Source organism: Ursus maritimus, unplaced genomic scaffold, assembly GCF_017311325.1.
Source record: "Ursus maritimus isolate PB19 unplaced genomic scaffold, ASM1731132v1 scaffold_8, whole genome shotgun sequence".
Classification (NCBI taxonomy): domain Eukaryota; kingdom Metazoa; phylum Chordata; class Mammalia; order Carnivora; family Ursidae; genus Ursus; species Ursus maritimus.
This window is the reverse complement of record NW_024426996.1, coordinates 81,969,962-81,983,999: the sequence shown is the minus strand read 5'-3', so window position 1 is coordinate 81,983,999 and position 14,038 is coordinate 81,969,962. Positions and strand designations below refer to the sequence as shown.

The window sequence follows — 14,038 nt, the reverse complement described above, 5'->3', positions numbered from 1 at the left end:
TGACCCCACCTGTGCCCAGCGGCAGGATGGCCACGGAAGGCTCCGGGCAGGCCAGACGGTGCCGCATTTCCTCCAGGGCGGCGAGCACCCAGCCCACGGTGCCGTCCCCACCGCACACCAGCACCCGGAAGCAGGGCACCTGAGAGAACACGTGGAACCTGGCGGGAGGCAAACAGGAAGCGCTCTACACGCGTGCATGCCAGCGGCAGCACCTGGGCCCCACGCAGATGGCCTGCACGGTTCTGTCCCCTCTGGCCTCTCGACAGGTGCATGCAAGCACCCCTCCTGACGCTCGGGCTGTGAGCAGCACGGCGGGGACCCCCACACTCACCCGGGAAGAGGCCCCCCGTTGGTCAGTTCAAAGACCTGGTGAGGATTCAGCAGCTTCCGGAAACTACAGAGCAGGTCACGGCCCTTGAGGCCTCCACTCCTGGGGTTCACAAACACTAGGAGGGGGCAGGAGTCTGGGGGCAGCTTCGTGTGCTGACAGATGGGGGGCTGGGTTAGTGCAGGTTCTCAAGGCCACCCCACGGGGGGGGGGTGGCAAGTTCTCCAACCCTGAGCCCACCCAGCCTGAGCCCACCTGGGGCCAGCCCCCGACCCGAGGAAGGCACACATGGGGCCCGGGGGGGTACCTGGCCATCCCCACCTTGCCACTGACCACTCAGGGCACCCCCCACAGCAGAGGGGGCACCCGCAGATGTGGCCAACGAGGCAGGGATGGGTCCGGGCAGCCTGGAGCTCTGAGCTCACAGGCCATGCCCCACCCACCGTGGGCCTCGTGGCCAGACCATGCCCACAGCCTGATCCCCGCAGCCGATGCCGAGGCTGGGTACCCACGTGGGATTCCACCTGCCCCTCCTACAGATCTCAGGGTCCCTGCCCACCCACACCGCACACAGCAGGAGCAGCCAGGCTCACAGAGTGGCCCCATCTCCCATGGGCAGAAGTCCCTCTCCCAACAAACCACCCCCAAAACGCAGTGCCCAGGGACAGCAGGCAGGGGCTGACGTCCCCACGATGGTGAGGACAGTGGGGGGCACTGGGGCCCCCGGTGGGAGGTGCTAGGTAACAGGCACAGGTTCAGCAACAGCTCAAAGCCAAGGACACACTTGGGGCGACATGTGACCCCCGGGCAGGGCTGCCTGCGGTCATCCCAAAGCACGTAGCTGCCAGGAGGGAGCACGTGTGTGTCGGCACTGCCCACACAGCCCTGCCAGCACGGCCAGCTGTTGGGGGCCCTGACCCACAGGGGCTGCACCCTCACCAGGACAGCGGGATGGCGCCAGCTCCGGGGGGGGGGGGAAGGGCAGCCAGGCCCAGGCGTCGCCCACCCAGTCGCAGACGATGAATTCCCTCCACCCTGATTCTGTTTCACCTGGACGGGGCCAGGGACGGAGCAGCCACAAATAGCTCTGCTGAACCCTTAGGGGCCAGCAGGGCTGAGGACCAGAGGCTGCCGGCAAAGGAATGGCGTGTAGGGCGGGACCTGCAGCTGTGGCCCATCACCCTGCCCTGACCCGTGTGGTGTCTGCCCTGGGCTCGCCCCAGCTCATTCTTCCAGACGGTGTCCAAAGTGAGGGAGTCCCACCTCTTGGCCAGAGGTGGCCGAGGCCTCCCAAGCAGGGGGAGTGGGCCCGGTCCCGGTGACCAGAGAGAAGACAAGGGCCTGCCAGGAGGTCCGCACATACACAGCCTCTAGGAGGCAGCCATGATGGGGTGGGAACTGCGGCCTGTGGTCCTCCCCCCGTCAGCCACGGTGCAGGCCTCTCACCCCCGGACCTCAGGCTCCTCCCCTGGTGTGAACCATGTCCCTGACGGCGCCCACTCACCAGCACGTCTGGGAGCACCAGGGCCGTCAGCGGCCGGCCGTGCACAGCTGTGTCCCTGACCAGCATGTACAGTCGCTCTGCCTCCGCAAAGCAGGCCACGTCCAGCACCACCGCACCTGCAGCAGGGGTGCTATAAGCTCAGACAGCAGCCTCCCCGCATCCTGCCGCCAGAAGGGACCCTGGGTCTGGCCATCCAATGGCATCCACATGACACAGCACCACCGTCCCCCATGGAGCCTTTAAGGACGGCCAAGCTCAGAGACAGGACACAGAGGTGGATGGAAGAGGGCAGCGTGGCTGGGCACACCCTCATCCCTAGGGCCCCTGCGGGGGTGGGGAACACACCCAGAAGAACGGAGGACACTGATGATTGCTGGGGACCCACAGAAGGGACTTGGGGCTCATGGGAATGTCCTCCCACTTCTGGGTAGACCTGAAGTCTCCCACGAAAAAAAGATGCAAACCCAACGGCAGAACAAGTTTTGGAGAAAAGTTCTCTGCAACTCAGTCACATTCTAGCAAAAGCACGACAGCCGTGAGCCAGGGAAAAAAACAGAAATGTGTCCCTCACACAGGGTTTCCCCAGAAAAAGGTCAGGTCCTAAACAAAATGGAACGTTGAACACGGAGGCAAGAAGGGCAGGCCTTTCTACCTCGCTCCAGAGAATGACCTTTGGCCAAGTCTGAGCACGGCCCAGGGCAGCAGCTCACCTTGGGAGGAGTAGACGTGGCTCACGGACACGAGGCCGGCTGCAAAGACAGGCTGCCATCAGGGGAGGCACGTGGTCTCCACTCCGCCTACCCCAGGCGGCCCCGCCCAGCCTCTGAGGCCAACCCTGCTGCCACTGTTCGCAGTCGGTGCCCAACCCAGCAGGGGCCCGTATGTCCCTCCTCAGCTCAGAGCCAAGGGCAGAAAAGACAGAGGCTGGACCTCAGGAGTCGCAGAAGCCCCTTGGAGGTGAGTGGTTTGGGCCCCGGAGGTGAGGACAGAGACCCACTGAGCGGGAACCAGCTTGGCAAAAGCTCAGACAGCGAGTGGCGGAGGAGGGGAGCAGGAGAACCCGTCCCCTCCTCCCCGTTCCCGGTCACCAGTAGCCAGTAACCCCAGGTCAGCCCAGGTAATCACACCTTTGGTGGCCACAGCCTCGTCCAGTAGGCTGCCATACTCCTGGGCAGACAGGCCGGGAGGCAGGCCAGCAACATACAGGGAGACACGAGGGGCCACAACTCTGCGCTCAGCCACATAGAACCGCGTCTGGGTCATCTGCCGCAGGGACGTCTGTGGGGAGGCGGGACACTGAGCGGAGCACTCAGGGAGGGCACCGCAGCACCCGGCCCCTCCACCCTCCATCCAGAAAGACTCCCCAGGCTGAACCACACAGAGACAGAAAAGGAAACACGGGCTTCCTCCCTTGGGACAAGCCCCTCAAGTCCCCTCGGGGAGCTCTGGGGGGTGGGGTCTGTGGCTCAAAACCCCACCTTCCAGAAAAAGGTGACATGAGCAAGCAGACAGACCCTCCAGGCCCAGGGGGGCTGGCACTGCCAGCCAGGATGGACGTGTTGTCCTGGGGACAGGGTCCCTCGCTAGGAAGCAGCAGCCATGGCCAAAGGCTGGCGGCTCCACAGGGACCAGCATTCACACCCAATGACCTGCCGGATGTCACGAAGCCGGGCGAGCAAGGGTTCTTCGTCCTCCAGCACCGTCCTCTGGACTGCAAGAAAGACAGGCAAGGCCCGTGGGCACCAGGTGCCATGCCCACGGCTGCAAATAGCTACCCTAAGACCTCAGGGCACCCGGGGGGCAGATCAGGGGACATCACCGCAGGCTACCACTCACCTTGCCTGCTTCCCATGAGCACCTCCACCAGCTGGAAGCTCTCAGGACCCTCGGCCTGTGGGGGGCGGAGTTTGAGGCATCAGGCCTGGACCCCCAACTCCCCGAGGACTCCCACCAGGCCGGCCGAGCCCACAGCAGCATACACACCTGACGTCCGAGCAGCGGGAGAACCTCCAGCACCACGGTCCGGGCAGTGCTCTGTGGGGTCACACGTATGGACACGTAGGCCACACCCACCCTGCAGGGAACAATCTCAGGAGCTTGGGTCACATGGCCCCCACCCCTCCCAACTCCCGCCGGCAGACCCTGGGCCTTGGGCCTGGGTCTCACTTGAGCCAGGCAGGGTAGATCTTCAAGACTTCCTGGGTGTGGGGCACAGCGCGGATGATCCAGGCCTCCGGTGCGGCCTCTCGGGACCCAGGGCCTCTGCTGCCCTCCTCCTCTGCACTCCCACTGGCCCGGGTCTTGCCCCGTGCCCCGGTGTCCGCAGCGAGCACAGGTGGGGGGAGTGCCTGCAGCTCGAAGTCTCGAGGGTCCTCCGCGACGTAGTAAGCCCGAAGCGCCAGCTCCTGAAGGGTGGCGGCCGGATGTGGACAGGAGCCGGGGCCGTTCTGGATGCCACAAAAGCACCCCCAGGAACAGGCCCTGCCTCGGCCCCTGCGGGGGCTCTCTTACCAGCACCTCCTCGCTCCTGGCCAGGCGGGGGACAGTGATGACTCGAAAGTGGTTTCTCTGCAAAGCATCGTTGCCATCAAAGATCTTCAGGGTCTGTTTGCCTGGGCCAGAGACAAGTGGGTATGGGTCCATGGAGTGGAGTACTGGCTGGAGACAGGACAGGGGATGGGGTGAGGGATGGGAATGGGGACAGGGGGTACAAGGGACCGGATGGGGGTACCGGGCGGGCAGGCGGGCAACAGCTAAGAGGCACCTACTGGACTCCGGGGCCAGCACCTCTCTGCTCAGGCCAGCCAGGGTGCTTCCGTCCACACCATCGTCCCCCTCACCTGTGGGAGGGACACAGCTGACCTCTCACTGGGGGCCTACCCCTGGCCCGCACGCCCGGCCCCAGCGCAGCCTTCCACTCACCTGTCTCTGGGGCTGAGCCCTCAGAGATGCGGAAACAGTGCATTTTACTGAAGTTCCGGGACAGCAGGCGCACGCACGCAGGGGGCAGGACCATGGTATGCAAGCGCCCAAACGTGCACTCCGGGGCGAGCGCCGCCGAGCAGACTGAGTGCGCCTGGAGATGCGGGCATGGACCGGCCTTCAGCCACTCTGCGGGGCCCACGCTGGACCCATGTCCCCTACGCAGGCTGCGACGGAGCGCACAAGTGGGCAGCGCCTCCCTCAGAGCAGAAGGGTCCCCAACTCTGTACAACGGGGACCACCCCCTGCCCCGACAGAGTGCGATGCAGACGGGTGAGGACGGAAGGACGCACCGCACCTGCTCCCAGGACCTCCATCCTGCTTTCCAACAGGATAAAACATCCACCCTGCCCCACCCCCCAGGACCCCCACCCCCATCCCACAAAGCCCCACCTCCCCACTGCACCCGCCCCGGCTTCGCCCCTCAGGAACCCCACAGTCCCATTCCACCCCCCAGAACCCCCACCCCCCAGGACCCCCCCCACCCCTCAAAGCCCCACCCGCACACCCGCCCCTCAGGACCCCACCCACCCGCAAAGCCCCACCTGCAAGCCGCACCACTCGCAGCGCACGCCCGCAAGCACGTCGGAGGAGCCGCACGTCTTCCTGCAGACCTCGCAGCGCGCACCGGAGGACAGGTTCCCCTCCCGCCAGTGGTGGTGGTGCGCGTCCTGCGGAGGGGACCGTCAGTGGCTCAGCCAGCCCCCAGCACGCCCCCGCCCCCAGGCTCAGGCGGCCGACCGTGCGCACTCACGTGGTCCCGGTGCCCGTCCAGGTGGCACTGGCGGCAGTCGCTGCAGGCGAAGGGCACACAGTCGGGGTGAACGTGCAGCTCACACACTGGGGGGCGGGCAGGGTTAAGGGCCTCTCGCCGCTCCCCACAGCCCCGCCCCCTTCTCTCGGGCGTCTCTACCAAGCCCGTCCCCCGCAAGTCCTGGACACACTTCCTTTACCCTTCCTGTCGTGCGGAGCAGGTGCCCCCACCTCTCAGACGAGGGGAGCCAGGTTCTCATCTCTCCCTGCCTGGCCCCCCGCACCTGCTTCCCTGGGAGGGCAGCTCGAGAACCCACAAACATGTCCCCCCATCGGTGCCCCCCCCCAGCCCAACTCCTGCCCAGCCGCCTGGCCACAGCGAGGTGTGGGGCACCCTGGGCAGCAGAGATCAGGACCCTGGTGAGGGGCGCAGACCGGAGGGCAGCCTGGTGGGCTCAGCAGTACCTTCACAGCGGAGCGCGGGGGCCTCCAGGGCCTTACGGCACACGGAGCAGAACTTGCGCTTGTAGAGACCCCGCGGGCCGAAGCAGTGGGCCACAGGGACCTGCGGGACGCAGAGCCCCCCTCAGCCCAGGGCCTACCTGCCAGGACCCATCCAGCACCAGCAGGTCTCATCCTCTACATCCCAGAGAGCGCCCACTGCCACCCACACCACCTGCCTGAACCCTGCAGGCCCCCCAAATCCTCCCCGGCCCCTCTGTACCCCCTGCTGGAACTGCCCACTCTCCTCAGAGTCCTTGCAGGACCAAGGCCAGGCCACCCCTTCTGCAGGGAATACCCCTGCTGGTTCTGCAGGAAGCCTGGGCACTGGCTGCTTCCTCCAGGCTTTTCCCCTGCCCCACGATACGTCCAAGGCAAGCTGGATGAAGCACACACGGACGAGGCCCACCAACAGGCGGGACGCACGATGCTGGGTGCCAGGGACCCCAGAGGAAGAGGCGTTAGGACCAGTGGGAAGTGAGGCCGGGCTGCTGCTCTGGGAAGGGCTCACAAGCAGGGATGCAGTCAGCATCCTGGGGGCCCAAACCACCCCCTCCAAGCAGCCAGCCTGACTCTCAGCCCAGAACCTGCCACAAGAGCCGGCCTCCCCAGCCCTCTGCCCACACTCCATACGCACTCGGACCAGGCTGGGCGCCACACCCGCACAGGGGGTCTTCACGTGCTTCAGGCACTTCTCGTGGGACATGAAGTTGCAGACTGCGGAATGAGAGCTGCGTGAGTTGGCCCCTGTGAGTCGACCGTGCATTGAGACCGCAGGCTTTTGCATGCAGAAGGGAGGCCTTGGCCAGCAGAACCACCCAGGGCCACAGCCGGTGCCAGCATTCTGACAGGGCCGTGTGCCGATCACAGTGGGCCCACTCTGCCAGAGCTGAAGGGGGGGTGCGTGGGGTGAGCCTCTGCGGCCCACCCCCCCAGCTCCGACCCAGCCATGAGTAATGGAGAAGGTGACTGCCACCATCTCCACTGTTGTGGGGGCAGAGGGAGGGCATGGCCACAGCCTCCCCCACTGAAGCGCCACGGACAGCCTGACCCCCTGCCCCACCCCACCTCTCATCCCCACAGAGCCCGGAGTGCGGGTGACGGTGTGTCCTGGAACGGAGTCTTAGGGTGGCCCCTTGCACACAGCGGCACACTCCAAACTGTTGGTCCTGAGGTGCAGGCAGGTAAGTGGGCATCTCCCTCCAGACCAGCTTCACCAGAACATGATTCCCTCACTCCCCCACAACCCTAAAGACCCCGAACTATCCCTCCCGTGTGTTGCGTGCCTACCGAGACCAGAGCCAGTGTGTAACGGGCCAGGACCGCCCGAGACAGGCAGGGTGGCCAGCCCAGGGATGGCTGTACCTGCCCCTGCCCAGAGGGGTAGACAGCCCAGAGGCTCTAAAGGCAGTGAGCACTCAGACAGATGCTGTGCTCCCAAGGGCCACCGTCTGGAGGTGCAGGCAGCTAGGAAGGGAGGCCCAGAGATGGACAGGGTGGGGGGAGGGTACAAGAGGAAGCAGCTCCTGACAGCACAAGCAGCAGTGAGTGGGCCTAGGGAGGGGACGGGGGAGCTCGGCTGGGCCCCACTGGGGTGGGATGGGTGGGACAAGGCAGCAGGAGGCTGGGAAGTGGGCAGGTGGCAGAAGGACTCACTCTCCAACTTAGCCCTTGGTGAAAAGTGTGACCGGGGAGGCTTGAGGCAGCCCCATCCCACCCACCGCAGCCCTACCCACCCAGTCCCTAAGAGGAGGGGGCAGACAGGTCCTCCACAAGCTAGCAAGAACAGCCCTGAGGTCTCGCTTCAGAAAAACTATAGTAGGCTGGGGTCAGACGGAAGAAATGTGGAGGCGGAGAAGAAGGGTGAGCATTCCCACTAGCTTCCCCTTCAGGGCACCCAGACTAGCTCTGTCCCAGAAGGCAGCAGCTGTGGGCAGGTGGCACCCAGCTCCTCTGGCCCATGGAGATAGTGCCTGACCACCCCACATCCCACATCCCACATCCTGGGTACTCCCTGGCAGGGGAGAAGGCTCTTCCTCCCACACCCTTGTCAGGCCCCTCTGCTTGCCAAGATTACCAGCCCCTTCTCCACAGAGGTGGGGAGGACATCCACACAGCTGCCCAGGGATGGCCTCCACATCACCCCCAAGCCCAGCCTCCTTTCACGAGCTGCTTCGCCCTTTAGACCTAGAGCCCCACCTGCAGGAGGTCATAGCAGTGAGGAGGACCTGGAGTCTGGCCTCAGACCTGGAGCCCTACCTTCACTACCTCTCACCTGTGCAGAGGTCCTGCTCTAGCCTCAGACCTAAAGCTGACTCAGCCTGCACAAGCACTTCTCCCCGCTCAAGTGAGCCTCTTGGCATGGGAGAAGGTAAGACAGTGCAGTGTTTCTGATATGAGAGAATCTAGGGGAGACTCCACCCATACCAGCTGGCCAGGCCACCTGGTACAGCACTAGAGAGTCAGATTAACCATGCCATTTTCTTTGTCAGAAGGCATCCTGCGTGAGGGGCCCAGTCTCCTCCACCAGACCTGGTCAAGCCTTCTCTATAAACTCTGGCATACGTGGTCCCTATGTCCCCAGAGCCGAAAGCCTGTCTCCTCGACTGGAGCACAGGCTCCCCACGTGCCACCTTCCACATCCCTGGGCAGCTGTGGTCCCTAGGGCCCACCCACCTGTCCTGCCAGAGGGAGCAGGACTGCAAGAGACCAGATCCTGGAAGTTTGCACCCTCACTGTCCAATGAGCCAGAGGAGGGAGGGCCTCCTCACCCAGTCAACCAGCTTGGCATCGAGGTGGGAGCCCTGTTGGGGCATGCTGCACTTGGCCCCTGAGGGCAGCAGTGTGCATGCAGGGCAAGAAAGGCCCAGCACTAGGGCACAGGAACCAGTGGCCCAGACCAGCCCTGCCTGGCCATACTGCTGCCCCTTGCTGACCCAGCTGCTGGGACAGAGGAGACCAGACGAGTCACACCAGCTCAGGGTGGGCTGGACTCATCACCCAGTCACTGCACCTGCCCCATGCAGCCCACAGTGCTCTCCCCCCATTGAATCCCGACCCAAGTGAGGGAGCCCAGGGAGCGGGTTTTTCCTGAGGCCCATAGTCCTGGGAAGCCACCTGGTGCCCCCAAGGCCCTGGAAGAGCCAGTCCTTATCACCTCCCTGGAGAGGGTCTGAGGCCAGCACACTCCTGCCCCGTGGGGCAAGCGGCTGTCCTGAGGAGGCCACTGCTGGGACTGCAGGTGAGGAGCTGCCATTCTGGGCCAGGGGCTGGGGTCTGTGATGGGGTCGCGGGCGCTCACCGTCGCACAGGAAGCCGGCCAGCCCCCAGATGAAGTCGGAGCAGAGGTGGCAGAAGGTGGGCTTGGTGAGCGTCACCTTCCGGAAGCTGTGGCCAGACGCGGCGGGGCCCGGGGTCCTGGCGCCCGCCCGCTCCGGGCCGGACCCCGACCCCGACCCCGGCCCCGTCCCCGGCCCCGGCCGCGCGCGGCCTCTGCCGCCTAGCTCCGGGCTGGAGGCCGGGCTGCCCGGGCGCGGCGAGCTACCGCCGAGCCAGGCACGGGCCCGGGGCTCGGCCGCCGCCGCCATGCCTGCCCGGGCGGCCCGAGCCCCGGCGGCGGGCGAGGGCCGGGTCCGCGCTGCGGGTGAGAGGGCTGCCGCCTCCCGGTCGACCCCGCCGTCCGCGCCGGGCTTCCGACTGCGCCCGCCGCCACTGCGCAGGCGCGCGCTCGGGGGCGGGGGCCGAGCGGCCGGGGGGCGGGGCCTGGGGCGGTGGGCCTTCGGGGGTGGGGCCTGAGCTGGGGCGGGGCGGACGCGGGAGGCCGGCGGGCAGGCCTGCGGAGCCGGTTCCGAGCCCGGGCCGAGTCGGGGGCCGCCTGGGGCCGCCTGGAGGGCAGGGGGATGGGTCTGGCCTTCGGCCGACAGCCTGCGCCCGGAACCGGGACCGGGTTCCCCGCACGCAGCCTCCCGACGACGCCGGCGCGAGGCGTTTGCACCTGCGGCGCCCAGACCCGCGCCTGCGCAGACGGACACCTCCCACGCGACACCCGGATCCCGCCGGTGGTTCGCGGTTGCGCGGGGAAGCCCTGCGAGCGCGCGGCGCATCCCCGAGGCCCGAGGGTGGGGTCGGGAACCAAGGCCCGCCTCCCCTGCATGCCCCCGCATGCCCCCGCCAGCCATGCGTGGACGGCCGGGTGCGCTGTGTCTTCGCACACGTGGGCCTTGCCTTACCCCGAGTACCTGCAGGCCCGGCCCCTGTCCTCACCGCCGATGGGGACGTCATGAGGGTCCGTGTCCGCGATAGTCGGGGCCTGCATTCCCCCCTCCGCATGCCGACGTTGCTGCCCCGCCTGTTCGCAGATGGTGCCGGCTCCCATCAGCTCTCCCGTGGGAAGCCCGAGGGGCCCTCCCTCCGGTTCCTGGCCTCATGTTCCCATCCGGGGCCGGCCTGTGCCCACGCTCCCCAGGTCCCTCCTCGACCGCCCCCGCCCCGCGCTAGGAAGACCTGCCCCACCGCACTCCCGGGAAGGCAGTGCGCCTCGCCTGCCCTGCCGAGAAGTCTGGCTCCTCCAGGGCGGACCCCAGAACGCATGGCTTTGTTTTGTCCAGGCGGCGCTGGGGACGGGCGGGGACGTGTCAAGAAGGTCACCCTGACCCTATCGCCTGCCAGAATGCCGGGAATGCCATCACTCCAGGGTCCCTGCTTCTGTGGGCCTGAGCGCAGAGTGCAATGCACTCGGCCGAAATGGGCATCGTGGCAAGGGGCTTCTTGGGGACCCAGAAGGACAAGCAGGGGCTGCAGGGAGGGGCTGGCTCCGTGGGTCGGGGAAGGGTAGAGCCCACGGTCCCACAGGAAGAGAAAAACAGGGTGGGGCATCCAACCAGGAGAATAATGTCCGCGGTGGGGGGAGGGCTTACACGAAGAAGGCCACCAAGGCAATGCCTGGAAGTGTGCTGGGCCTGCTGGGAGGGCCTGTGGAGGGAGAGACAGGAGGGTTACAGTGCCTTATTTTGCTGAGGGGATTCCAGGTGTGGACAGCAGAGGGAGAGAGAGAGAGAGAGGGCAGTGCCAGACAGGGGGCTGAAAAGGCAGGAGGACTCACCCTCACTCCCGGGAGGGTTCTTCATTGTCCAGAAACCTTCACTGTGCACCCAGAGCACTGGGCTGGCAAGTCTGCCCTCCTGGAGCCGAGTTCTGGGATCGACCGACAACAAACTGAAAAATAAAGAAGCCTGGAAATGCCACTCAAATGTCTTGGTGCCAGCTGTGGATGGAGGAGGCCTGAGTGCCCAGGAGGAGCTGGGCTGTGGGCAGCAGGAAAGCAACCAAGCAAGGGAAACAGAGGGAAAAGGCCCTGGGGTCACTCCTCTCCTTGTCCCCTCAGAACCCCCATTCTGGCTTCAACGCACCAACTCCCTGAACCTGCCTCAGCCAGGTCGCAAGTCACAGGTGAGGGCCAGGCCCCAGGACTGACCTGCCTCCTGACCCTGGGAAGGTTATAACCCAGCCATGGTGCCTGAGAAGGCACAGGTTTCTAAGGAAGACCACTCCGCACCATGCAAACTACAGCTGACTTCTTAGGAAACAGGACCTCAGGACATATCTCTCCATGCGTGAGAAAGCAAGGAGGTCAGAGGAAACACCTGGAGAAGGGGTATCGTGTGCCCATTTCTGCAGAAGTGTAACTGTGCTCTCTGATGTGGGGTGCCAGCGGAAACGGCAGACGTGCCATCAACCCTTCCCGTGAACTCTTGGGACCCTTCCAACACAGTTAGCAGCTTCAGTGGACCCTGAAACATCTGTGCCTGGAGAACAGCGCTCCTCAAGGATCTGGCCGCCCGCGCCCATGTCTCTGGGAGAGCTTTGCCCCTCCCCTTCTCTTCCCTCGGGTCTCCAGTAAGCGCGGCACTGGGGCTTGAACAACATCTACTTCTCACAGTTCCGGAGGCTGGAAGTCAGATCGCGGTGGAGCACGGCCATGTTCTGGTGGGGGCCTCGCCTGAGTTGCAGGCGGGGGCGCTTCACTTGGCTCCTCCCAGGGCAGGAGAGGAGGTCTCTTTTCCATGCATAAGCCCCCGGCCCACACTATTGCCCCTCGGAGGCCCCGCCTCCAGTACTCCCATGGGGTTAGAGTTTCAACATATGACTCAGGGACAGAATCAACTGTGTTCAACTGCTCAGTCCATGGTACTTTGTTACAGAACCCTGTGAGATCGCAGAGGCCCCGGCGTGATTTGGTGCTGGCGCCTTACGCCCCCGCTTTGTTTTGAGTGGCGCGAGGGTCTCTTTACCGCGTGTGTCTCTGGCCACGTTGCCGGGACACCACACGGTCTGTCCCTTCCGCTGTGAATGGCCTGTGCGCGCAGCACTTTGGCTGCGAGGAAAAATGCTTCCAGGAGCTGTGGTCCATGTGCACACACGTCCCCTGGAGGACCTTGAGGGCCATAGGTCATGCTGTGCTCACCTCTAGCAGATAACCCCAAGAAGAATAAACCACAAAAAAAGTGTATACGCCCACCAGCAACGCCGAGAGTTTCCTCGGCTGGCACCTCCGTGACGGCCTGCGGTCTCCCAATTTCAGCCTTCCTGGTGGGTTTGGTGTGGTTCTCACTCTTGTTCCTCACGGATCGACTCGCCGGCTGCGGCTCTTCCTGGAAGGCCTGTTCGCTTCAGTGTCTGGATCAGTTTCTACTGAGCATCTTCTCCTTATCGACTCTGTAGTTACTTACACGCTCTGGAGGTGACGTCAAGCTACAGTCCACTCCGGCCACCTGCGCTGCCACGCCTCACGCGGGATACGGAGTCTACGAGCACGCAACCGGGCTGCTGGGGCATGCAGGGTCAGCTTCCTGGGAGCCTCCGGTCACAGTGTTTTTATCAAGCGGCTCAACAAGAACCCTGTGCCGTGTGGCTTCTGCTAAAGGCACCTTTCCGAATACACTGTTGACTCATCGAGAACCATGAGGCCGACATCACCGTGCCTCACGCCTGAACAGAACCCTCCCAGCACGCGGTTTTCTCTGGGGCCCGTCACAGCCTCTGGCCCTTGGAACCCTGGGAGAACGTCAGCACCACGCAGGGGGGTCATCTTAAGCAACGGAGTCACCAACCAAAGGCACGAAAATGCGGGACATGTGGCACTAGACAGACAACGGACAGGACGCTTGTTTCCAGCACGAGCTGAACCGAGAAGGCAGGGTGCCGCCTCGTCTCCGGGAACGTCGGGCCACGCTCCGTCTTGGATCAGCCGCGGGCGTGCCGGAGTGCTGCGTGTGGGCTTACGGACACCTTTCGTGAGCCCGTGAGTTGGCGATCCCAGGATCCGTGAATCCGGAAGTTCCCTGTGTCAGCCCCGCCTCCTGCACACCAGGGTGGTCCTGTCACTCTCCGTGTGGCTTTGGGTGAACAGGCCTTCTTAAGTTTTCACTGCCTCCAGCGGATCACCCTTTCCTTTCCGGGGAGGGCCTTTGCGTCCTGTTCAAGCACTGCCTGCCCTGAGGCCATAGAGATGCTCCTGGCTCCACGTTTCCAGCTCCCAAGGCCACCAGGCCTGCCTTGGCCGTGTGGGTGAGGCAGGGTCCCAACACGGCGACCGGCAGCCTCTCTCTTCCAGAAGAAATGCACATCGTCACAGAATTAGATTACATCACTTTACATCACGTAGTCAGAATGAGATAAGAAGTCATAAGCTTTTAGAGATGGACTAAGAGCACAAACACCACAAAATCCAGAAAATACCACGATTCTTACTCATAACTGCAGGGCACTCCACTAGGATACATTATTCATCGTCATTTTTTATTGTCTCTTCTCATAACAATTTTTCAACATCATTTTCCAGGGTGAGAAGAGAAGGAGAACCAGCACCTCTAACAAGGCTGATTGAAAACAGCGTCGTGACTGCTGTTCCAGCCAAGTCCTCGCGGGACCGACCACTCATGACTCACAGCTCGTACCCGCCGTTAAGACTG

At 64.3% G+C, this 14,038-nt stretch overlaps 2 protein-coding genes and 1 long non-coding RNA gene across 3 annotated transcripts in view; 2 read left to right on the top strand and 1 right to left on the bottom strand.

Moving 5' to 3' along the window:
• DGKQ (diacylglycerol kinase theta) overlaps positions 1-9,655 on the bottom strand; it is a 12,540-nt gene extending 2,885 nt beyond the window's left edge. Inside the window, exons 1-17 of the mRNA XM_040625389.1 lie at positions 9,370-9,655; positions 6,706-6,785; positions 6,033-6,132; positions 5,569-5,654; positions 5,360-5,485; positions 4,755-4,908; positions 4,601-4,672; positions 4,344-4,444; positions 3,999-4,237; positions 3,816-3,906; positions 3,669-3,723; positions 3,482-3,543; positions 2,960-3,110; positions 2,543-2,581; positions 1,833-1,948; positions 332-483; positions 10-158 (exon numbers count right to left, since the gene is read on the bottom strand). Coding sequence (XP_040481323.1) covers positions 10-158; positions 332-483; positions 1,833-1,948; positions 2,543-2,581; positions 2,960-3,110; positions 3,482-3,543; positions 3,669-3,723; positions 3,816-3,906; positions 3,999-4,237; positions 4,344-4,444; positions 4,601-4,672; positions 4,755-4,908; positions 5,360-5,485; positions 5,569-5,654; positions 6,033-6,132; positions 6,706-6,785; positions 9,370-9,655 — 2,059 coding nt within the window. The remainder of the gene's footprint in view (positions 1-9; positions 159-331; positions 484-1,832; positions 1,949-2,542; positions 2,582-2,959; positions 3,111-3,481; positions 3,544-3,668; positions 3,724-3,815; positions 3,907-3,998; positions 4,238-4,343; positions 4,445-4,600; positions 4,673-4,754; positions 4,909-5,359; positions 5,486-5,568; positions 5,655-6,032; positions 6,133-6,705; positions 6,786-9,369) is intronic.
• LOC121101548 lies at positions 6,120-9,365 on the top strand. Its single transcript, XR_005833540.1, has 3 exons — positions 6,120-6,817; positions 7,152-7,252; positions 9,310-9,365. It is a non-coding gene; the product is annotated as an uncharacterized LOC121101548 (long non-coding RNA).
• LOC121101421 (translation initiation factor IF-2-like) lies at positions 9,654-14,038 on the top strand. Its single transcript, XM_040624935.1, has 3 exons — positions 9,654-9,711; positions 9,788-10,353; positions 13,909-14,038. The coding sequence occupies exons 1-3, from the start codon at positions 9,654-9,656 to the stop codon at positions 13,951-13,953; spliced, it is 669 nt and encodes a 222-aa protein (XP_040480869.1). The 3' UTR covers positions 13,954-14,038.